Source organism: Camelina sativa, chromosome 14, assembly GCF_030686135.1.
Source record: "Camelina sativa cultivar CO46 ecotype springtype chromosome 14, ASM3068613v1".
NCBI lineage: Eukaryota > Viridiplantae > Streptophyta > Magnoliopsida > Brassicales > Brassicaceae > Camelina > Camelina sativa.
In genome coordinates this window covers 17,553,015-17,578,058 of record NC_141893.1, presented here as the reverse complement: position 1 = coordinate 17,578,058, position 25,044 = coordinate 17,553,015, and the positions used below count along the sequence as shown (strand labels likewise).

The following is a 25,044-nucleotide window of genomic DNA, read 5'->3' as shown; positions in this document are numbered from 1 at the left end:
CTAGGTTTTGTTGTTAGTGCAGATGACATTAAGGTTGAGGAGGAGAAAGATAAAGCTATAAGATTCTGGCAAAGTCCTAAGTTCGTTGGAGAAGTAAGGAGCTTTCATGGACTAGCTGGATTGTATAGGCGCTTTGTGAAGGATTTCATCAAGAAAGATTTAGGATTCAAATTGGAGATCAAAAGAAAGATCAATGACAATGCCTACCAACTTGATCTTCAAGGTAAGTACAATGTGAGTTCAAGCTTTAATGTTTCTGATTTAGTTCCATTTGTGGCAGATGATCCAGATTTGAGGACAAATCCTTTTCAAGAGGAGGGGGATGATGTGATCATGAATGGAGCTAAGGAGGAGAAGCTTGTAGCTGAGCTTGAACCTGAGGAACTTGTTTCTGAGCTTGAACCCAAAGAGCTTGTAGCGGAGGAACCATTGCTTGTACCTGAAGGACCAATGACTAGAGCAAAAGCTAAGAGGCTAAGAAATGCACTAAATGAGATTATTCAAGAGCTTATGGCCAAAGAGAGCATGAGAAGAACTATTGGGGATGATACCTATCAAGTCCAGCCCACTTTGAGCCTAATTCAAGTCTAAGAAAGCCTAAAATAATCACTTTGTTTTGTGGTCAAAGAGGAGTGACGAAAATTGAGTTCAACTCACCTTGGGAAGACAAAGTTCAATAGTTGAATCTTCATTAAACTATATATCTTTATTGTGTTTTAGTTTCAAGAATAATTAATATTTGGCTTTGTTACCAAGTTTCTTATCATTATATAAACTCATGTAATCTCATGTAATCTCATTTGAGAATCATCAATCAATTTTCCTTTTCATTTTATGAGTTTATCTCTTTGTTCTTTGTCTAGAACATTTTTTTGTTTTTTGGTGTGTAATATAGAAGCAACAACCTCGTTTTGCTGGACTAGTGTGTCATATCTAGCAGTGATTGGATTTGGGAATATCAGCAGGCTTCCGCAACTGCTGTGCATCCCCTCAATCCATCAAATCTCCCTTGTTGCACCTTGCACCTTGGCGAGTTTTTATCCTTTTTAGTACGGCTGAGTGATCCTCGAATTTTGGGCGTATCAAATCCTAAAAAAAACAAAATGTTTAAATAGTGTGATATTACTTTTTTTTTAATTCTTTTTATCCTAATCAATCTAGAAAATAGAATAAATGAATTAAAAAAATTTAACGTATTAGGAAACAAATTAACGAGTTAGATAAGCAGTTCCTAAACTATTGGGAACAGTCACAGAAATGATCTGAAGTTGTTTTTACAATTTTACATATATAATACTTTTTTATTTTTTATTTCGTTTGGTCGAATTTGGATGTTGGTGAAAGCATTAAGAAAGAAAACAAAGATATATATTTCGTATGATTGAGAACCATAATTTTTTGTTTTGTTTCTTATGTTCTATTATTTTTTCATTTGTTATTTTGTTTAAGAATCATGTACAAAGCTTGTTCCATCTTACGAGTTTGGTATGTCATATAATCGTCTAATACAAATTACTTACACAGCAATATATTTTGTGTTTTAAATATGATGTTCATCATGCTTGTGAAATTTTACCTTTGTTTTTGAATGAATGTAAAAAATATATATATATACTCTCGTTTTTTAGTTATCATTTTGTATTTACGATACAAATTTATAAAACAAAATTTAAGTTTTATCTATAACTGAAATTAATAAACTAATAAACTAAAAAATTATAGATATAACTGAAATTTTGTTTTATAAATTTGTATTGTATATAAGACTAAGGATATCTAACAACGTTTTCTCATCAACTATTGTTCCATTCATCATCTTCAAAAAAATCTTACACTTCTCGAAGTTCACAAACCCAAACCTTCTAGACCTACTTTTTCCGTCTTTAATTTATAAAACAAAATTTTCAGTTTTATCTATAAATTATTTTCTTAACATATATGATATTATCTAGAACGATAAATAATGTGAAACAGAGAAATTACATCTTAAATTAAAGGTGTAAAGGTTTTTTATTTTACAATATATGAATATATATATAGTGTTAATAATATATTGCTATCTAGTAATTTTTCTTTTTGTCAGCCATCACCTAGTAAACATAAAAATAAGATAATTATGTTGTTTGGAGAAACGGAGGAATTTCTTTTTCAATTTATTGGTTGGTTTTAAAAAATAATAATAATAATCATGTTGCTTGAAATGTATAATCTGGTTATATATATAGTCTACGTAATAGTGTAATTTTGAAGGTTGACTTCCACAGTTCCACTTCAAAATTAGATCAATACTTCCATATTTTTAATAAATAAATAAAAATTATTGTAGAAGAGATATAGTAGAACTTCTATAAATTAATATTTGCTATAAATTAATAAAATTTTCCGATTTCGAATTGGGTCTTTGTAAAAATAATACAATTCGATAAAATAATTTTTTTTTGAAATCCTATGTAAAATATTGTCCTATAAATATCATAAATTAATAATAATATAAACTAAATATATATGTATAAGAAATTTAGTAAAATATGACTCTTTTGTTATTTATCTATTCTTGAATTTGTATTCTTGTTGGAGCTCATCTATAATCTTTATTGTTGCATCAATAACCTTTTGTGTTGTTTTCTCAAATTTCATCCAAAAGTTGTGGAACGTCTTATCTATAAAAGATAGTAATAACAATTTCTTCATTATAAAAGATAGTAATAACAATTTCTTCAAAACTCTGAACTTCTAATTATTAATCATTTCACCTAGATAGTATAGTAAACTATTGACATCTATCATATTAGGATAGCTGAACTTATTAATTAAGAAAATTTTATAAAGATGTGAATTATAACAAATTTTTTTTTATTTTAAATAAAAAATATTCAAAACTATAAAAATGAAAAAAATCTCTTCATGAATTATCGTATCGATAAATTAAAATCTATATAAATTAATAAAATTTTATAGTCCCAACTTTATTAATTTATAGAAATTTTACACTTTTACTATAATAATAATAAAACAGGTCCCCAACATAGGAAAAGAAAGAAAAGTCTCCAAAAATGTTAGTATTTTATGTGAAGTGACCTTAGTGCAGTGACAGAAGGTAAGTCTATTTGTAGAAGGCACCATCACATCAGGGATCGGATCCCGCTTTATAAGAATTTGGTTAATGGGCCGGCCAGTTGTGGCCCAATGGTTGAAAAAAAAAATGTTAGTATTTTACAAATACGTTAGCTGGAGAACAGCCATTAATTAAGCATTTTGCTTTTGCAGCGTGCCATGCAGACAAATTAGCCACACTTAAATTAAATCATTAGTTACCCTAGCTATTAATATGATCTCTTTTGGTTGATTTATTTGCTATATAGTACATATACCAAAGTTTGTGAGACATGAGTTAACTAGGGATTTGATTTATTTACATACTATTAGTATTGTAGTAGTTTCACCATTACTGAAATATATACTAAGCAAAGCTAAAGCATATCTTATCAGCTTAATATGGGTAGTAAAAAGAGGTCAAAGTCTAAAAAGTAAAAATATAGTATTATTTTTAATACATTCATAGTAGCTCTCTCCTTCATGTGTGTGTTTTTTCTATAAACAATCTTTTGATGCTGCTCAGCGCTCACCTCCCAAAACGCACCCACCTCCTCTGTCTTGGTAATGTAATTTTGAATTTTACGTATCGTTTTAATGAAGTGTAATTTCTTTTTATGTTTACGATAGTTTCTTTAATCAAATTACACTTATTTTAGGATATTTATAAAATAAAAGTAAACACCCAATCTGATTAATCAAAGAAACACGACAAGAACAAAAGGGGTTTCCCTCCAAAATCACTTTTTTAAGTTGTTTTTTTTTGTTTTCTTTTTTAACTTTCGCCGTCTCCTAGGCCATGCTGCCTCTAATCACTTGTGTGTTCCCTATTACTACTCCTAATTTATTCATTATCAAGATAATTCTGATCTTTTATTATCATTTCCTCGTGCTAAATAACTAGATATCATCACCCAATATAATGACAATGTATATAGATCAGTTTTGGTGATCAGATCGTAACTATAGAAGACTATGTTGGGTACGATGGCAATTACCATAATGTGATACCTTTGCAAATACTATTTTTTGGTGATCAGATCCGTCCATTGATCCAAATCCAACAATCCAATTAGTAAAAATTATGTAGAAATCATCACCCAATATAAGTATAGATCAGTTTTGCTCTTTCATTAGAACAACAAACTATATATAGTAGTGCAACCTATTAGTGGATCATCAGTTCTGATAAACTTAGTTGTCGTATAGTATGGGTTCATCATCTAATGTACAGAGCAAATAAGATAGCAAGCAGAAAGATCCAACGGTTGGGACTGGCCGACAAAAGGAGAAGAAGATGGGAGAAGAAGACAAGAGCAATAACATGTATTGTTACTTTGTTAGCTACATTACTTCGTGGTTTGATTTTATCATACCCTAAACCTCTAAAATATGTGTGGATAACATTATACGTATAAGCAAAACATATAATAACTTTGTTGCTTATACGTCACAACTGAAGATCCTTTAACAAAAAACTGAGAGATCATCTCTTCAATTTTTTTTCTTTTGGGAGATTGATAGATTACAAATCAAGACATACCGCGAGATTACATGAAAAATCGATCAATCTTATAAAGAGACATTAAGTTTAAACATAAAAAGTTAAAACCAGAATTGAGCAATAATGGAAATGTGTATTTCACTATTCAATATTCACATGCACCTGTTTTTTTCTTTTATTGAAAAATCTTATAAATAGACGTTAAGAAATCGAACATGACTAAACTTAATGTCTTATCAAGCGAATGTGGTGATTCGTCGAGTGACTAGACCGTTGTGAATTCTCTCATTCCGTTATAAACTTAATCGAACTTAAATTTGGGCAAAGTAAAACTCCTTTTCTTTTTCTTTCTTTATTGTACATTAGTAGTCTTATCAAGCGAATGTGGTGATCCGTCGAGTGACTAGACACCGTTGTGAATTCTCTCATTCCGTTAAGTAGAGCATAGTTTTTCTCCAATGTGTTACTCTATACTTGACTTTAGAATAGAGGTAGTGTAAAAAAATAGAATTGAGAATAGAGTTACTCTAAATATAGAGCAATCTCGTAATTTTTTCTATTTTAAAATAAAATATAGAGTAGGCTTTGAGCAAATGTTGCTCTATAATAGAATTTTGACTCTAAAATAGAGTATGAGTTAGAGATGCCCTAAACTTGGTATATTGTTGTCAATAACGGTCTCTATCAAACGTTGATGATACTAGACTCGACCAATTCGGATCGGCTGAGCAATTATCCTTCACGGCCAAAAAAATAAACTACAAAAAAATGTAGTAGTTTTCACATAAAAAAAATGGTTTTACAATCCTATTAACGCTTTCTTGAAACTGATATTTTGACAAAAATAAAAAATGGATTACTACAAATTAACTTAAATTTACATAAAATTATTTGTCCGTGAATAACTTTATAAAAAGCTAAGCATAAAACTAACCTTGATATTTGGAAGGTAGACTTAGTTTAAATACATTGGGTATTGAAAGAAAAAAATTATCAGGGAGATAGAGTTTTGCTTATTGTAAAAAATGTTAAAATGTTTGAACATTTTCACAAAAAAGAATACACTTATTATTAGTAGTAATTTATATAGCACACACATCCACGAAAAAACGGAAGAAAATCCGGTGGCGCCCAAATCACTGCAGTATAATAATCTAAAAAAAACTTTATAACAATATAAAATAATCAGAGTAATTCAATCTTTTTATTATTAGTCTTCCCAAGAAGGCAAGGCAACAACACCAAACGAGAAGAAAGAGAGAGAGAGAAAGCAAAAAACTCAAAGTCCAAGGTCACCTTCTTCAACCTCTCAGCTCCGGCTACAGTAGTCACCACCACCGTCGCTGGGTTAAAGCAGTTTCAACCTTTTTTTTCTTCTCCCCAGCTAGAGAGTTTCTTCTCAATGGGAGAGAGAGTGTGAAAACCTCACTCTTAGCTCCACATGGTTTGTTATCTACTACAGTTAATACTCCTGCTGTTCTTGTTCTGCAATGGTTTAGTGTAAACCTTAAGCAATCACATAGCTCTTACACATGCTTCTTGTCTCCTCAAGGTTCAACAAATAAAAAAGATAAGACAACTTTGCTTTCTTCTTCATCTTCTCCATTTACACCACCACCAATCATTTCAACAACGCTTTCGTAAACCTATCAACTTCGTTTTATTCCCCAGAGAGATTCCATGGAGAGAGAACAACAACCTCATTTTTCCTTCTTGTTTTTGTTCTTCTTTTGTTCATGGGTCTCCATGGTCCAACCCACTCTTTCTCTTTCATCAGATGGCCAAGCTCTTCTCTCTCTCAAGAGGCCATCGCCATCCTTGTTCTCTTCATGGGACCCACGAGACCAGACACCATGTTCATGGTATGGCATTACATGTTCTGCAGACAACAGAGTGATCTCTGTCTCTATCCCCGACACTTTCCTTAACCTGTCTTCAATCCCAGACCTCTCTTCTCTCTCCTCTCTTCAGTTCCTAAACCTCTCCTCCACCAACATCTCTGGTCCAATCCCTCCTTCGTTTGGAAAACTCACCCACCTCAGGCTTCTTGACCTTTCTTCAAACTCTCTCTCTGGTTCAATCCCATCAGAGCTTGGCCGCCTGGCTTCTCTCCAGTTCCTTATCTTGAATGCCAACAAGCTCTCTGGCTCAATCCCTTCACAGATTTCAAATCTATTTGCCTTGCAAGTTCTTTGTCTTCAGGACAATCTGTTGAATGGTTCGATTCCTTCAAGTTTTGGCTCTTTGGTCTCTCTTCAGCAGTTCAGACTTGGTGGTAACCCTAATCTCGGAGGCCCTATCCCTGCTCAGCTAGGGTTTCTGAAAAATTTGACAACTTTGGGGTTTGCAGCCAGTGGTTTGTCAGGTTCAATCCCTTCCACATTTGGGAACTTGGTAAATTTGCAAACTTTGGCTCTGTATGACACTGAGGTCTCTGGTACCATTCCTCCTCAACTGGGTTTGTGCTCAGAGCTTAGGAACTTGTATTTGCACATGAACAAGCTCACTGGATCCATCCCAAAAGAACTGGGTAAGCTCCAGAAGATCACTAGCTTGCTTCTATGGGGGAATTCTTTATCTGGGGTCATCCCACCCGAGATTTCCAACTGTTCTTCCCTTGTGGTGTTTGATGTTTCGGCCAACGATCTAACCGGTGAGATTCCTGGAGATTTGGGGAAGCTTGTTTGGTTGGAGCAGCTTCAGTTGTCTGATAATATGTTTACCGGTCAGATTCCTTGGGAACTAAGCAACTGTTCCAGCCTCATTGCTCTACAGCTGGATAAGAACAAGTTATCAGGCTCCATCCCCTCCCAAATCGGAAGCCTTAAGTCTCTGCAGAGTTTTTTCTTGTGGGAGAACTCGATTTCAGGAACAATTCCGTCTTCTTTTGGCAATTGCACAGACCTAGTGGCCCTGGACCTCTCTAGGAACAAGCTAACAGGAAGAATCCCAGAAGAGCTCTTCAGTTTAAAGAGGCTCAGCAAGCTTCTGCTTCTAGGAAACTCCTTATCCGGTGGATTACCAAAGAGTGTATCAAAATGTCAGTCGCTTGTTAGGCTAAGAGTGGGAGAGAACCAACTCTCAGGTCAGATACCTAAAGAGATAGGCGAGTTACAGAACCTGGTGTTTCTTGATCTCTACATGAACCATTTCTCTGGTGGACTTCCTTACGAGATCTCTAACATCACTGTCCTTGAGCTATTAGATGTGCACAACAACTACATCACTGGAGATATTCCTGCTCAGCTAGGGAACCTTGTGAATCTAGAGCAGCTTGATTTAAGCAGAAACAGCTTCACCGGAAACATACCGCTGAGTTTTGGCAACTTAAGTTACTTAAACAAGCTGATCCTCAACAACAATCTCCTCACCGGTCAAATCCCAAAATCAATCAAGAATCTACAGAAGCTTACACTTCTTGATCTTAGCTACAACAGCTTATCAGGTGAAATCCCACAAGAACTCGGCCAAGTAACAAGCTTGACCATAAATCTCGACTTGAGCTACAACGCCTTCACTGGAGACATCCCAAAAACCTTCTCAGGCCTCACGCAGCTACAATCACTCGACCTCTCACGCAACTCCTTACACGGTGACATCAAAGTCCTCGGTTCACTCACAAGCCTAGCTTCACTCAACATCTCCTGCAACAACTTCTCAGGTCCAATCCCATCCACACCGTTCTTCAAAACAATCTCCACAACATCATATCTCCAAAACACAAACCTCTGCCACTCACTCGACGGCGTCACTTGCTCATCACACAACGGACAAAGCAACGGAGTAAGATCACCAAAGATCGTAGCTTTAATCGCTGTAATCCTCGCTTCAATCACAATCGCAATCCTCGCAGCTTGGCTACTCGTCTTACGAAACAACCACCGCTACAAAACCCAAAAAACATCTCAGAACTCGTCTTCATTACAATCAACAGCAGAAGACTTCTCATACCCTTGGACATTCATACCATTCCAAAAACTCGGTATAAGCGTCAACAACATTGTGAACTGCTTAACAGACGAAAACGTAATCGGCAAAGGATGCTCAGGAGTCGTTTACAAAGCCGAGATGCCCAACGGAGAGACCGTAGCGGTGAAAAAGCTATGGAAAACTAAAGACAACGACGAAGGAGGCGATTCGTTCGCAGCTGAGATTCAGATTCTTGGTAACATCAGACACAGGAACATAGTGAAGCTTCTAGGTTACTGTTCGAACAAGTCGGTGAAGCTGCTGCTTTACAATTACTTCCCAAATGGGAATCTTCAGCAGCTGTTGCAAGGGAATCGAAACTTGGATTGGGAAACACGGTACAAGATCGCGATTGGATCTGCTCAGGGTTTGGCTTATCTTCACCATGATTGTGTTCCGGCGATTCTTCATAGAGATGTCAAGTGTAATAATATACTTTTGGATTCCAAGTACGAAGCGATTCTTGCGGATTTTGGACTCGCGAAGCTTATGATGAACTCGCCGAATTATCATAATGCCATGTCTCGTGTCGCTGGTTCTTATGGCTACATCGCACCAGGCAAGTTTCTTCTCTTTTTTCAAAGGAGTGGGTTTTTTGCACTATTACAAAAGGTTTGGGTTTTTAAATAAATCTGTTAAAGTACAGGGTTTCATTTGCATACTACAAATGATTTTTTGGTTGGCAAATTAGGTGTTTTTTTTTAAGAATTGGTAAAATCAGGGTTTCATTTTCATTCAAACAAAATATTGGGGTGTTTTATTATGAATATTTTGTTAACAATCAGGTTTTCATTTGCACTATTACAAAATTAAATCATTAGGTGATTTTTAATAAAAAGTTAAAATCAAGGTTTTCATTTGCATTATTACAAAATATTTTGTGTTTTTTGAGTGAATACCATTTTGTTTCATTTGCATTATTACAAAATGTTTGGGGATTTGGATTTTCATTTGCATTATCACAAAATTGGGGGATTTGTAAATGAATTTGTTTAAAATCATGGTTTTTATTTGCACTGTAACAAAATATTGGGGTTTGTTGATAAAGTTAATTATAAGTAAGAGGTTTTTGTGTAATTTTCGCAGAATATGGATACACGATGAACATAACAGAGAAGAGTGACGTGTACAGCTACGGCGTCGTTTTATTAGAGATTCTAAGTGGCCGGAGCGCCGTGGCGCCTCAAATCGGCGACGGACTTCACATAGTAGAATGGGTGAAGAAGAAGATGGGAAGCTTCGAGCCAGCTTTATCTGTACTTGACGTGAAGCTCCAGGGCTTACCGGATCAGATAGTTCAAGAGATGCTTCAGACACTAGGGATCGCGATGTTCTGTGTGAACCCGTCGCCTGTGGAGAGACCAACGATGAAGGAAGTTGTAACGTTGTTAATGGAGGTTAAGTGTAGTCCTGAAGAATGGGGGAAAACATCTCAGCCTCTAATAAAGCCTTCTTCTTCATAACCAATGGTGATTGTGTTTCTTGTTCTTGTTTCTTGATTTAGGTCAAATTTGGTTGAGAATTTGTTGGTAAGGTTTTGAGATTTCTTGTACATATTTAGAAGTATGAGTGTTAGTTTAATGTCCTGTTGTATGGATAATTTGTTGGAATTTGAGAGCATTCAATTTACAATTTGGGAACGTTTCAGGTTTTTGGATTGGTTTTTAGAATTGATTAGATTTGGTTACAACTTTTTGCGTTACATCATTTGGTGCTTGAAACATACAGTTTAAGAGGAGAAGGAAGATAAGAGCTTGGGTTTTTGAAGCCAGTACTGTTTGAATCTCTGTCTTGAGTACTCTGTGTAATCGAAGTCGATCTTGTTCACATACCCCTACACATTTTTCAGAACACTTTTTTAGATTGCTCTGTTACATTATTTCTTTTGGATTGAAAAGAAGAAGAGTCTTACAGAGATGATTCCCCATAAGCCCCAGAAGAGATCTATGATGCACGAGTACGTCTATTTGGTAGCCGTCCCCGGTACGGGGACATGTTGGGAACGGGAACTCTATGGGGACTCTATGGGGACGTCTTAGATGCTTTAGGGGAAGATAACATCAAATTTTTGATATTTGCATCCATTTCATTTCATTCAAAGCACTCTTATCATAAGCATAATTTTATTTTTTTGTGTGTTTTCTACTTTCTAGACTCTTTTCCCCCTCTCTCCTTATCCCATTAGCTTTACTAATCAGCTCTTACTAAAGGTATGGGTATCTTTTCTTATGTGTTTATTGAAGTACCCATACCGTACCCGTATCTATAAATTTTTACTTTGCCGTTTTCCGTCCCCGATTCCGTACCCGTTTCTAGTTCCCGTACCCGTTTCAGTGCAACATAGGAAGAGATGGCTTGCCAATGTGTACTTCTCAGCATCATCCAAGAGCTGTTTTATGTCTTCTTCCTTTGGTTCTTTGCCTGACAAAAGAAGAAGGCGTATTAATTAGTCCATGAGACTTTGTTATGATCAGAAGAAGGAACTATGTTTCTTTGAGAAACTGACCTGAAGAGCTGAGATAGTTATGGATGAATCGTCTTCGTTCCTCTTCTCCTGCAATTCCCAAACCAATCAGTCAAATACAAATGTAATTTTCACTTTCCGACTTGTTTAAACTGTAATCTAAGACATAGAGTGAGTACCTGGGTATAGAGTGTAATCTAAGATATGGGGAGTCTCAGAATGGTAATTTGCAGCCATTTCGCAGAAGTGATTTGCAATGTCGTATGCAACTGGGTTATAACTAGCGTACTCGTAGTCCTGTTAGAGAAATCTCATATTGGTCTACATGTGATGGTATTTTTGACCTTAAGGGTAATGAGAAACTTACAATGATAGTAATGGCATTGGTGTCGTCATCAATCATTACGTTACCATACTGTAAATCATTGTGACAAAACCCAACCTCCTGTTGCTTACACTCCTTGTGCAGCTCATATTCCAGCAAGTTTATCTCAGCTTCAATGTTGTCTAGACAAAACTCTGCTGAATCTTCAGATGACACATACTCTTGACTTGTCTAAGCCAATTCCTGGTCACATGTTTTTAAGATTCTTTTATTAGATGAAACAACTTCATGCTGTCACAATAACAGAGAAAGATGATTACTCACCTCATCCTATCCCAAATGACCACATTTCTATCACCAGGGATGTTTATACAATTAAATTCTCTTAGCTTAGCCGCGACCCGAGCAGATACTGCGGTCTCACGTAGATCAGCTGCCGATAACGTCTGATGAAACAAATCACAATTAAAGATCCTTATTGGTGAAAGACAAGACCCAAGTCATGATGATGAAGTCCACAACAAAAGAAAGTTCAATGTTCCTTGTTACTCAATCGGTACACAACTAAACCGAGTATACCAATGTTGGTATTTCCCGGTTTCAACATTAATCTAATACAAATCAGAGGTCGTTACTCGTTATGTTCTATCCTTCTCATACAGTCAAATTCAGACCAAACACTATCATCTCTTGAGAGTCACAACATTAAATAAAACACAAATCAGAGGTCGTTACTCGTTATGTTCTATCCTTCTCATACAGTCAAATTCAGACCAAACACTATCATCTCTTGAGAGTCACAACATAATGCATCTAATCAAAAGGGTTTGGTGAATTAATATTGCACAAGAAACATATACATACCCGGGCATTAATAAACTCCTCGATTCTACCGCCAGCAAACCGGCCAAGAAGCTTAGGACCGTGACCGTAACGAGAGAAACCTCGAACGTATGAATCTCATCTTTCCTGTTGAACAACAGATCACCAACTCCTTCGCCATAAACACGAACAAGAAGCTTCCTATAGATACAATCGTTACCCTTAACAGGCCAACTCACCATGTAAACATCGTTGGTCATTGCACCTTTCATGGGTTTCACTTGACGACTGGCGAGATCTTCCACTACGTCTCCCCATTTTATAGACAGTGTTTGAAGTACTTTCTTTAGTGATGTGAGCACCGGATCGGACATCCGACCAGGAACACTCGCACAAGACCCGGACACCATTGGAACACTCGGATCACCCGCAGGACAACTCCGGACCAGCATGCCTAGGATAACTCCCGGTGCAACCACTCGCTCGAAGAGCTCGGCCAGAACATCCAAGCACAAGATTAACCACTTCGTCCAAGCTTTCGTCCAAGAAGACCAAGAGAGCGACTCGGACAAGGCAACCATCGGCGAGACCGTCCGTACAGCCTTCGTCCTTAACCAAGGATGAGGGCGCCAAGTCGTCAGGATCATGACTCGTACTCTTTTCCCTTACTTCGGGTTTTTCCCATGAGGTTTACCGGAGAAGGTTTTAACGAGGCGACGAGTCCTGACGCACAACGCCGCGTTTTGAAGCCAGTGACGCGGTTCCCGCGTTCAGCCTAAGGACGTGGCCTATTTTGTCTTTTTCTTTAAGCTTTGCGTTTTGAACCTTTTCTAGATCCTTCCCTTGTGAACGTTGGAATAGTGTGACGTGTTCACCGTCTGTGGAGACGCGTCAAGGGCTACGTGTGCGGTCCATTATGAGTCCGCGTGCCCTAGTTCCCTTTAAACCCTTACGCTATTTAAGCGTCCAACGCCACGAGCTTAGGTTCTGGAGACTTGAATAAAATATAACTTTTCCCAAAGAGAGATTCTTTGTGTTCTTGTCTCCCCTCTCTTTCTCGCATCTTAGTCCGGGACTGGGCTTGAAAGAAACCCTAGAAAGACCGATCCGGGATCGATCTCTCTAGACGGCGTACGACGCTTTCCACCGCTCGTGTACACCGCCGTTCGAACCATATCGTCTCTATCGCACCGCGGTCAAACCGATCGTTAGTTGTGTTTCCCTTTCGCCCCCATCTCTTCCTAGTCAACCGAGGTCGAGTTTCTTACTCGGTTCGCTAGCCATCGTTCGTCTCCGTCCGTCCGTCCGTAGCGTCCGTCCGTCCGTGCGACTCGGCAGACGACCGCGTCCGGCGTTCACATCAGCTGGTATCAGAGCTCTAAAAGCTCCTGACTCAAAGGTTGTGTCTTTCTAACCCAGAAACTCCTTCCTTTTGTTTAAAGTTTCGATCTTTAGCCTTTGTCTTAGTCTAGATCGCTTATTCTTGTTTCCGCTTGCTGAGTTAGTCTTTAGCTTTATTTTTTTTGGTGTTTGTGTTGTGTTATTAGACGTGTGCTTAGGTTGTTTCGTGTTCTTCCTGTTCTTCTTTTTGTTCGTCGTTGTTCTTGTCTAGGACTCCTTAGATCCATAAAGTAGCGCGTTTGCTTTTGGGTTTGTGTTGTGGTCCCAAAAGTTTTGCTTTTTGTGCGTGAGTTTGCTTTTAGGCGCGTGTAGGTTTCTTTTTGTCTAGTCATAGGTTGTCGTTAGCTTTGTTGTCTTCAATCATTGACTGTCCCAAATAAATATCTCATCCGTCAGTTTTAGACGCATTATACTCACGAATATTCGTTTTGGTTTGGACGAGGTACGTGACTCATTCGGCCAGCGCATCGCGTACGGACGAAGTCCACGTCACCGTCCGAGAATCAGCTCCCGACCGTGATATCTACCGTTCTTGACCCGAAGTCTGTCCGAGATATCAACCGTCCGAGTTTCCTGTCAATCCCTCGGCTCCAAGTACCGTATCTCCGTCAATCCGTACGACCACCATCCGTACCACGGACGCTATGGCTGCACAACAACAACCGGAGATTCCATTACCCCCGCCGGAGATCGGTGCCACCTTAACGGCCCTTCGTAACGGCATAGAACATCTGGCCGAACGATTAGCCCGACTTGAACTTGCCAATCCTCCGAGAGAAGATCCGCCGCCCGTGCGACGACGTAGGCAAGAACCAGAACCGAGTGACCAGTCCGACGACGAGTATGAACCGCGTCCAAGACAACGATACCGACGCGATGATCGGTACGAACCAGGGCACAAGTTGTCACCTCCGACCTTTGCCGGCAAGTCCGACCCCGAAGCATACCTCGATTGGGAAAGCCGGATGGACCACATCTACTCGTGCTACAACTATCCGGAGTTACGCAAAGTTTCTTACGCCGTGGCCCAACTCACCGACCACGCACTCACATGGTGGGATCGTCTGGTCGCTGATGAGCGTCGCAATCATGACCGACCGATCACCACTTGGGAAGTCATGAAAACCGTCATGAGACGTCGTTATGTTCCACCACTTTACCATCGCGAGCTCCAAAAGAGATTTAGGAGACTCACGCAAGGTTCGCGATCCGTGGAGGAATATTACGAGGAGTTCGAGCACCTAAGCAACCGACTCCAAGTAGAAGACTCCGAGGAGTCTCTCATGGCTCAGTTCCTTGATGGATTACAGGACCGGATTGCGCGTAAGGTCGAACGCCAACCATACCAGGGGTTCGAAGAGCTGCTGCACTTAGCAGTGCAAATCGAAGCCCAAGTCAAGAAGAAGATCGCCACCACGAGCCGGACCAGAGCCCAAGGTGTTCCCAACTGGTCCCCAAGCGCATCACCTTCCAACCGGCCACAAGAGAAGTCCCAAACGGCCGTCGTCGACTCGCGATTCAAGTCAAGAGAAACCACCAAAGATAGCCGACAAGATCCTCGCAAGACAACCAGCGACGCGCGCAGTCGGGACATCGTCTGTTTCAAATGCCAAGGCCGAGGCCATTATGCCCGCGACTGTCCGAATGCCCGCACCATGATCATTACCGAGTCCGGAGAACTCGAGTCCGAAGGAGAAAGGTCCGAGGCAAATGACCAAGACAATGCGGACTTGGAGGAAGCCATAGCTGAGCCCGAAGTTGGAGAGCTGTTGATGATCCGAAGAATCCTCAATGCCAGCCAAGAGCCGGACGACTCCAACCAACGAGACAACATCTTCCACACGCGATGCACGGTAAGCGGGAAGGTGTGTGGCTTGATCATTGATGGAGGCTCCTGCACGAATGTAGCGAGCTCCTACATGGTCAAGAAACTTTCCTTGCCCACCACATGCCATCCCAAGCCCTATAAGCTTAAGTGGTTAGACGATAAGACCGTGATACGCGTAAAGGACCAAGTCCTCGTCCCATTTAGTGTCGGACCGTACAAGGACCAAGTCCTATGTGATGTAGTACCGATGCAAGCTAGTCACCTCTTACTGGGGAGACCATGGCAGTTTGATAAGGGAACGTCACATTGCGGACGCACCAACCAGTATACGTTTGTACACGATAACAAACGTATTAGTTTAAAGCCTTTAACACCGACGCAAGTCCGCGAAATGCAATCCAAGTTGTCTAAGGATTCGGACTCTAAAATGAACTTCCTGATCCAGTCAAGTGACGTTAGAAAGTCCGTTAAGGACTCCAACCAAGTGTTATTGATGGTTTTTAGAGATTTGTTGGTTGAAGGAACAGGAGACTTGGGGGATACACTCCCGGACGAAATCAAGGACGTGCTTAAGCGATACTCGGACGTGTTCCCAGATGACTTGCCCGAAGGTCTACCACCTCTTCGAGGAATCGAGCATCAGATCGACTTGATTCCTGGAGCCCAGCTACCAAACCGTCCCGCATACCGAGTAAACCCGGAGGAAGCTAAGGAACTGGAGCGGCAAGTATCCGAGCTCATGTCGCAAGGATATGTCCGAGAGAGTCTTAGCCCCTGTGCCGTCCCTGTCCTACTTGTTCCGAAGAAAGACGGATCTTGGCGCATGTGCGTCGATTGCCGGGCCGTAAACAACATCACGATCAAGTACCGGCATCCGATTCCGCGTCTTGACGACATGTTAGACGAGCTCAGCGGATCAACCATCTTCTCTAAGATCGACCTCAAAAGTGGATACCATCAAGTGAGGATGAAAGAAGGAGATGAATGGAAGACCGCATTCAAAACCAAGCAAGGTTTGTACGAATGGTTGGTTATGCCATTCGGTCTATCTAATGCACCTTCGACCTTTATGCGTCTAATGAACCATGTGCTTAGAGCTTTTATCAACAAGTTCGTTGTGGTCTATTTCGATGATATCCTCGTTTATAGCTCTTGCCTATCTGACCATGTCGAGCATTTGGAACTTGTTTTAAGCACTCTCCGCGAAGAGCAATTGTACGCTAACTTGAAAAAGTGCGTCTTTGCTGCTAATGAACTTGTCTTCTTAGGTTTTGTTGTTAGTGAACAGGGGCTTAAGGTGGACGGCGAGAAGGTCCGAGCCATAGAGGAATGGCCAACACCTACCAGCGTTTCCCAAGTCCGATCGTTCCACGGGCTGGCCAGTTTCTACCGACGGTTCGTGAGAGACTTTAGCACGGTCGCCGCACCCCTTACCGCGGTGATCAAGAAGAATCAGGAGTTCAAGTGGGGAGCCGAACAAGAACGATCCTTCCTGGAACTCAAGAAGCGACTCACTCAAGCTCCTCTCCTTGTCTTACCCGACTTCAACAAGACCTTCGAGGTGGAATGCGACGCATCGGGCGTCGGCATTGGAGCCGTTCTCACGCAAGGCGGCAAACCGGTGGCCTATTTCAGCGAAAAGCTCAGCGGGGCCACTCTTAATTATCCCACTTATGACAAAGAGCTGTACGCGTTGGTCCGAGCCATGGAGACTTGGCAGCACTGCTTGTTAGCTCGGGAGTGCGTAATCCACACGGACCACGAGACTTTGAAGCATTTGCGCGGCCAAACGAATCTCAAGAAGAGGCATGCGAAATGGCTGGAGTTCGTCGAATCCTTTCCATACGTCATCAAGTATAAGAAAGGAAAGGAGAACGTTGTCGCCGATGCCCTATCCCGAAGACACGCCTTAATCACCACCATGGACGCCAAAGTTTTGGGGTTCGAGAGCATCAAGGATGCGTACGCGGAAGACGCTGAGTTTGGGGAATGTTTCAAAAATTTCGGTAAAGGCAACTATGCGGAGTTCTATCTATATAAGGGCTACTTATTCAGAGGTCGGCGCCTTTGCATCCCAGCCGGCTCTATCCGCGACCTATTAATCCGAGAAGCGCATAGTGGAGGTCTGACCGGACATTTTGGCGTGGCTAAAACTTTAACCATGCTTCAAGAACACTTCTTCTGGCCAAGGATGCGGAGCATGGTCGAGAAGCATTGCGGCCAGTGTGTGGTGTGTCGAGCCTCAAAGTCAACCACTCATCCCCACGGACTCTACACACCGCTACCAGTCTCGACAGGTCCTTGGGTCGACTTGTCCATGGACTTTGTCCTCGGACTACCGCCTATACATCGGAATGACACTATTTTTGTGGTGGTCGATCGTTTTTCCAAGATGGCGCACTTCATGCCATGCCAGAAGAGCAACGACGCAGTGCGCTTAGCCAATCTATTCTTTAGCCATGTAGTCCGTCTTCATGGCCTCCCGCGGACGATCATCTCGGACCGGGAACCGAGATTCCTTGGTCACTTCTGGCGTACCTTGTGGAAAAAGCTGGGCACGAAGTTACTCTATTCCACTGCCGCGCATCCTCAGACCGACGAACAGACCGAAGTCGTCAACCGGACACTTGGCGCATTACTCCGAACGGCTATCGCAAGCAACAAAGGAACCTGGTTAGAATGCATTCCTCTCATCGAGTTTGCCTACAACCAAGCGGTTCACTCGGCCACCAAGAAATCACCATTCGAAGTCGCCTACGGATTTAAACCTTTAACACCGATGGACTTGCTACCATTGCCACCGGACGAGACCGTTTGTCAAGATGGAGCCACTAAGGCCGAAATGGTTAAACGTTTGCACGAAGAGGTCCAAGCCAACATCGAGAGGAAAAACGAGCAATACGCACGCTTTGCCAACAAGGGCCGAAAGCCAATGCTCTTTCAACCTGGCGATTGGGTCTGGCTGCACCTACGGCCGGAGCGTTTCACGCAAAAACGGAAAGACAAACTAAGCCCCCGAGGCGACGGACCATTCCGGATCGTCGAGAAGATCAACGACAATGCCTACCGCCTTGAGCTGCCCGGTAAGTACAATACGTCCACATCGTTTAACGTTGCTGATCTTGTTCCGTTTGATGCAGGTGATGACGAAGATGTTTTGGGGACAAAACCTTCGCAAGGGGGAGGGAATGATGTGAGCACCGGATCGGACATCCGACCAGGAACACTCGCACAAGACCCGGACACCATTGGAACACTCGGATCACCCGCAGGACAACTCCGGACCAGCATGCCTAGGATAACTCCCGGTGCAACCACTCGCTCGAAGAGCTCGGCCAGAACATCCAAGCACAAGATTAACCACTTCGTCCAAGCTTTCGTCCAAGAAGACCAAGAGAGCGACTCGGACAAGGCAACCATCGGCGAGACCGTCCGTACAGCCTTCGTCCTTAACCAAGGATGAGGGCGCCAAGACGTCAGGATCATGACTCGTACTCTTTTCCCTTACTTCGGGTTTTTCCCATGAGGTTTACCGGAGAAGGTTTTAACGAGGCGACGAGTCCTGACGCACAACGCCGCGTTTTGAAGCCAGTGACGCGGTTCCCGCGTTCAGCCTAAGGACGTGGCCTATTTTGTCTTTTTCTTTAAGCTTTGCGTTTTGAACCTTTTCTAGATCCTTCCCTTGTGAACGTTGGAATAGTGTGACGTGTTCACCGTCTGTGGAGACGCGTCAAGGGCTACGTGTGCGGTCCATTATGAGTCCGCGTGCCCTAGTTCCCTTTAAACCCTTACGCTATTTAAGCGTCCAACGCCACGAGCTTAGGTTCTGGAGACTTGAATAAAATATAACTTTTCCCAAAGAGAGATTCTTTGTGTTCTTGTCTCCCCTCTCTTTCTCGCATCTTAGTCCGGGACTGGGCTTGAAAGAAACCCTAGAAAGACCGATCCGGGATCGATCTCTCTAGACGGCGTACGACGCTTTCCACCGCTCGTGTACACCGCCGTTCGAACCATATCGTCTCTATCGCACCGCGGTCAAACCGATCGTTAGTTGTGTTTCCCTTTCTCCCCCATCTCTTCCTAGTCAACCGAGGTCGAGTTTCTTACTCGGTTCGCTAGCCATCGTTCGTCTCCGTCCGTCCGTCCGTAGCGTCCGTCCGTCCGTGCGACTCGGCAGACGACCGCGTCCGGCGTTCACATCAGCTAGACTATCTGGTGATGAAATTGGGATCAAACCAAAGATTTCTGTTCTCTGTCTCCTCCGAAATTGTAAGAAGCTACGACAAAAGCTCTCTGCTATCCGAAACATTGGGAAGTATAAAGAGATAAAAAGAAAAGGGCAATCTTGGATGAATTCGAATTCACTTGTCTATGTCACTGTGTCGTATTCCAGCCGAAATTTTAGGTGCACGTCTTAACTCAAACCCTAAATTCGAAGGATAAAAATGTAATTACGATAATTACAATTTAGTAATTTACAAACACTAATTCCAACGTTGAAAAAAAAAAATAAACACTAATTCCAACATAAAACTTAAATGTAATAATATTTTGACAAGTGAAAACTTACAACATTTAGAGTTAGGGCAACATAGGTATGTGGTTGAAAATTGATGTAAAATATAGTAATTAGGTCTCAACAAATTACCGGAAGATCTGATTCGAATCTGTATCCAAAATTTTAAAATATCCAAACGGACTCCAAATCTCTAAATACAAAAATTAAATTCCAATTCCAAACGATACTGATATATCCACAATATGAATATATAGTAATAATATATTAGTAATTGTAACATCCACAAACCGGAATTTCAGTTTGGGATGTCCATCGACCGATGCAAGACCGGTTTGGTCGAGAAACGTGTAAGTTAAACGTTGCGTTTTGGGATTAGGGAAACCCTGGAAATCGAGTATAAAAGGAGAAACTCGTGGGATTGGCCGAGTTTGGCCGTTTCTGAGAAAAAGAGAGGAGAGAAAGAAGTTCTTAAGCTTTTGGTGAGTTTTTGGGAGATTCATAGCTGTTCTTGAGAGATATGAAACTAGGAACGTTGTACGAGCTTGCTAGGAGCGTAGATCCGCTTGTTTAAGGGTCATAATCTTCTTGGCAAACGTGAGTGCAGGACCATGGCTTATCTAAGCTTGAGATTTATTTGATTTGCTTGTTTATGTGTTATATGGTTGATTCCCTGGCTTGTTAGAACGTTGTTGGGTCACTCGAGGCTTTAAGAAGCTTCTTTGTGGCTTTGAATTGTGTTTTGGTGGTTTAGGAACGGAGATCCGGTGAGAAGCTTTGGGAAAAAACGATGTTCGGCATGTGCGTCAGTGGATGCAAGCTTGTTTCGGTAGATGCAACTCCAGTTGGTGTCGGTCGATGCATGGGTTGGTGTCGGTCGATGCAGTTGTCCTCGTTTGTTTGTTTGATGGTTAGAGATATCTCAATTGCTTGTGTGTATAGCCCAGTGATGGGAGGATTGTCTCACTGTGTGTTTATGAAATACTCACGCATCTCATATGTGTTGTGGTGCATGTAAAGGCAAAGTGTGATCGTGGAATCAAGGCGATTAAGAGGAGGATGTTCTAGTGGCTCGATTGGTTGTCTGGCTTCTGTTATGTTGCTAGAGTTGAGTCAGTAGAACATTGTTGGGTTGTTGGTTTCATGTTTTATGATTGTGTTGGTTGGTTATTATTGTTATTGAATTATTGGTTTATTGGTTATTGGTTTAATGGTATCTGTTGGTTATTTTCCGCTGTATGGTTTGATCGTGGTTAGGCAACTAGTGGATATGTGACCACTTGTTGAATTAGTAATTATTATTAAAAAAAAAAAACGGGTCGGTCGTTTCAGTAATATTTATATTTTTAATAATGAAAGTGTCCAAAATATTCAAATTTTTTGGATATTTTAGATATTTTTAAGTATTTAAACTATTTTTTAATAAATTTGGATAAAAAATATTCTAAGTTTTAGATATTTTTGGTATTTTTGAATAATTTAGACACTAAAATTCTGAATTGTGAGAATTTTGGGTAATCTGAATTAGAACCCAAAATACATGAATCAAACCCGAAGCCTAGAACGGGTAGCCGAACGCCCATGCCTAAGCTACCTAAACGGGTCCTAAACCTCTAAATCCAAAATACTTGATCCGAACCCAAACAGGTATCCAGACTCCCAGGTCTAATCGTAATTACCCGTAATGAAAATACTACATTAATAATAGTAATAATAAAGTTCCTACCAAAATAAATAATAATAATAAAAAAGTTTATATCTTTTGAACAAATAATGTCTGAATCATATAAAATTAAAACTTTTTTAAAAAATCTTTAAAATAAAATAAAAACAACCTTTTGTTGAATATCAATATAGTGTGAGAATCATTCATATTACTTATATATAGATAATCTAAGTATAAACAAAGTTTATTAAAATTTCAAACTTGATGATAACTCTATCTTTTTGGTAGATACTAAATACAGTAAAACCTCTATAAATTAATAAGGTCGGAACCACCAAATTTTATTAATTTATAGAGGTTTTAGTTTACCGATAAATTAATAATTACTAATTTATCAATAAATTAATATTTTATTAATTTATAAAGAGATTTTTCATTTTTATAGTTTTAAATATTTTCTATTAAAAATAAGATACTTTTGTTATAATTCATATTTTTATAGAATTTTCTTAATTTATAGTTTCGGTTATCATAATATGATGGATGTCAATAGTTTATTAGATTCTCCAGATGAAAATGATTAATATTTAAAAATCCAGAGTTTATAAGAAATTGTTGTTACTATCCTTCATAATAGAAGTCTACAAATATATTGTGGTATCTTTAGAACCAAATACACGTAAGAAAACAATTATTGCATCTAGAATATATTGTAAATATTTACGCTCTGATGAGAGATCAGAATTACTGGGAAGATCCCGACGAATTTAAGCCAGAGAGGTTTTTAGTTCCTTCAAGATCAGGGCGAGTAGAAGAGGGAGAGAAAGCACTAACGTTCCTTCCTTTTGGAAGCGGAAGGACAGGTTGTCCTGCTGTAAATATGGGATACATCTTTGTTGGAACTGCGTTTGACTGGAGAATCAAAGGAGATAAAGTTGTGCAGTGCTTTGACTGGAGAATCAAAGGAGATAAAGTTGTTAACTTGCAAGACACGGTTGCAGGAATGACCTTGACTATGGCTCATCCCCCAAGCTTCACTCATCTTCCTCGAATTGATCCTTTAAACTTAAATCTGTAGATTCCAAGCTCGTATCTTTGAGAGATTGTTGATTCGGGTTAAATGACATTTTTTTTATTACTCCGTTCTTGGTTAAATTAAATGACATTTGCTCTGTTCTTCACATATGAAAACAAATAATACGTACTAAATAGTAAATATGGTAAGAGTGAGAAGGTGTACTAGATATGTAAAATTGTCTCATTGTATTGATCATCTAGTTTATCATATCCATCAAGAACCCAAGCCGAGTATTTATCTTTTAGTTAAATTTACATTATATTTTATTTATTAAGTTTTGTTGTAACCGGCGATGAGTATTTATGGGCTGCAAGTCCAAATGTTGTTGAAAAGATTATAGCTACTTAAATAAACAAAAAGCATGGTTAAATGACCAGGGAGTAGGGGGCTGGAATCGAACGCGGGTGCAAACCACTAAATACCTACTACTTTTACCAGTAGACCAAGAGAACTTTTCAATAATTAGGGCCGCTTAATTACTATATTATTTGATGGCCGCAAGCACCTGCTTGCCCTGCTTATTCTCATGACTGGCTCTGAGGGTAAGTCAGGTAATCTGGAAAGAAATTACATGAATGAGGATGATATAAAGCTTAAAAGATCTAATGATTGGAGAACTTACACAAATGAGAAAAATGTCATTTAGACCATGAATTTTTAAATTTTTGTCATTTAAATCATGAATTTTGTTGTAGGTCATTTAAAACATCAACTTTCATTGATTAGCTCTTTTTAAACATTAAATTTTATTGACTAAGCCAAAAAATATATGACGTTAAATCTTATAATTGAGCAAGTAACAACATTACTGTTCCGTTAACCACTCTCTATTTGTAACAACACAACGTCGTTTTAATGAAATATTTAATTCGAGAAAGAAGTCATTTAAATTTTAAAACATGAAGTTTCAAATTTAAGTCATTTAAACTATGAGTTTTCAAATCTATGTCATTTAAACCATAAAATTTGTTGAAGGTTATTTAAAACATCAACTTTCATTGACTAGGATTTTTTAGCATTAAGTTTTGTTGACCAAATCAAACTCGACATGACATAAAATATATTGCTAACAAAACAAGTGATATCTGGTGCTTTTAGCATCTTTCGTCTTTCGTTTCATACTCATTTTTTTGTCGTTTTGTCGTGTTTTTGTGTCTTTTTGATTGTGCCTTGAGTCTTTTTCATGTGTTGGGACACTACACTTGATAAGCCCAAATTCGAGGATCACTCAGCCGGATTAAAAAGGATAGAAACTCGCCAAGGTGCAAGGTGCAACAAGAGAGATTTGATGGATTGAGGGGTCACACAACAGTTGCGGAAGGCTGGTGATATTTCCAACTCCAATCGCTGCTAGATATGACACACTAGTCCAACAAGAGCAGACTGTTGCTTGGATATTACACACCAAGAAACAAGAAAGTGTTCTAGAAAAAGAACAAAGAGATAGGCATGGAGTGGATCTTGGATATTACACAACAAGAAAGTGTTGCTTGAAGATTATATATGATTGATTGATGATTATGTTTTTCAAATTTTATAGTAAATTAGGCATGGAGTGGATGAAGGTTTTCCTAATTATGCAGAAATTTAGGAATGGAGTGGAAGGAAGTTAAAAAAGATTGTTTCAATTTCTATATTTTCGGGTATAGGAAGATATGGTTACAGATTTATTTTTTCAAATGATATGCGAGTTTAGTGTGACAGAAATTTCGGAGGATTAGAATTCGACTATGGTATTAATTGACTGGAGAATTGAATGGAGATTTTGAATTAGATTGTTTAGATTAGTATTCGTTTCAATTAGAAGGTTTTGTAAATTGTATTTTTTTTAAATATAAAAAGGAATTAATGATAATGGCATAGTTTTAAATACTTTTCAACTTCAAGCATTTTTTTGCCAAAATTGTTGTGAAAATGTTAATATAGATGGTCAAAATTTGAAAATTTATGTTTTCAATGACATTTTTCTCAATTAAGAATATATAATTTTCATCAATATCACTGGTGAAACTTATATTAATTTAAAATTAATTTGTATGTCATTATAAAAAACTCATATTTTTTTTTTTGTAATTAGATCAAACTTAGCTTTATTAACATTTTAGCCAATCTATGATTTTATTTATTCAGTAATTGTATACGTGGAAGAAGACCACCGCAATGAGAGGAACTGAATCAGTGATTTTGAGTGGAAAGTCAAGAATTGTTAATCAGTTAAGAAGACTTTATGGAAAGAGGAATAAGAATTAAATGGCAGCAACGTTGTTGAATTAATCGTCCAATGCAAATGCTTATCAGCCCACACTGCATATATTTGAATGAAGAGTTGCGAATCACGTTTTTGGTACCCCGACAAAGCGACGATCCAGGATGAGAGG

The 25,044-nt window shown here is 39.5% G+C and overlaps 2 protein-coding genes across 3 annotated transcripts; one reads left to right on the top strand and one right to left on the bottom strand.

The window, feature by feature from the left end:
• The first annotated feature begins 5,834 nt into the window (after positions 1–5,834).
• Positions 5,835–10,217, top strand: LOC104741983 (LRR receptor-like serine/threonine-protein kinase RGI5). Its single transcript, XM_010462935.3, has 2 exons — positions 5,835–9,125; positions 9,653–10,217. Exons 1-2 carry the CDS (start codon positions 6,278–6,280, stop codon positions 10,027–10,029), a joined length of 3,225 nt encoding a protein of 1,074 aa, XP_010461237.2. The 5' UTR covers positions 5,835–6,277; the 3' UTR covers positions 10,030–10,217.
• LOC104743771 (putative choline kinase 3) lies at positions 9,744–19,725 on the bottom strand. 2 transcript variants are annotated; one of them, XM_087485461.1, is made up of 7 exons: positions 19,605–19,725; positions 12,220–12,521; positions 11,680–11,801; positions 11,398–11,598; positions 11,210–11,327; positions 11,073–11,120; positions 10,688–10,987 (listed from the first exon to the last, which is right to left on the bottom strand). In XM_087485461.1, exons 4-7 carry the CDS (start codon positions 11,431–11,433, stop codon positions 10,830–10,832), a joined length of 360 nt encoding a protein of 119 aa, XP_087341587.1. In that variant the 5' UTR covers positions 11,434–11,598; positions 11,680–11,801; positions 12,220–12,521; positions 19,605–19,725; the 3' UTR covers positions 10,688–10,829. The 2 variants fall into 2 exon arrangements, with proteins under 2 accessions (XP_087341588.1, XP_087341587.1); XM_087485462.1 differs by lacking the exons at positions 11,398–11,598; positions 11,680–11,801; positions 12,220–12,521; positions 19,605–19,725 and adding exons at positions 9,744–10,400; positions 10,479–10,510 and having other exon boundaries at positions 10,907–10,987.
• Between the last annotated feature and the right edge of the window lie 5,319 nt (positions 19,726–25,044).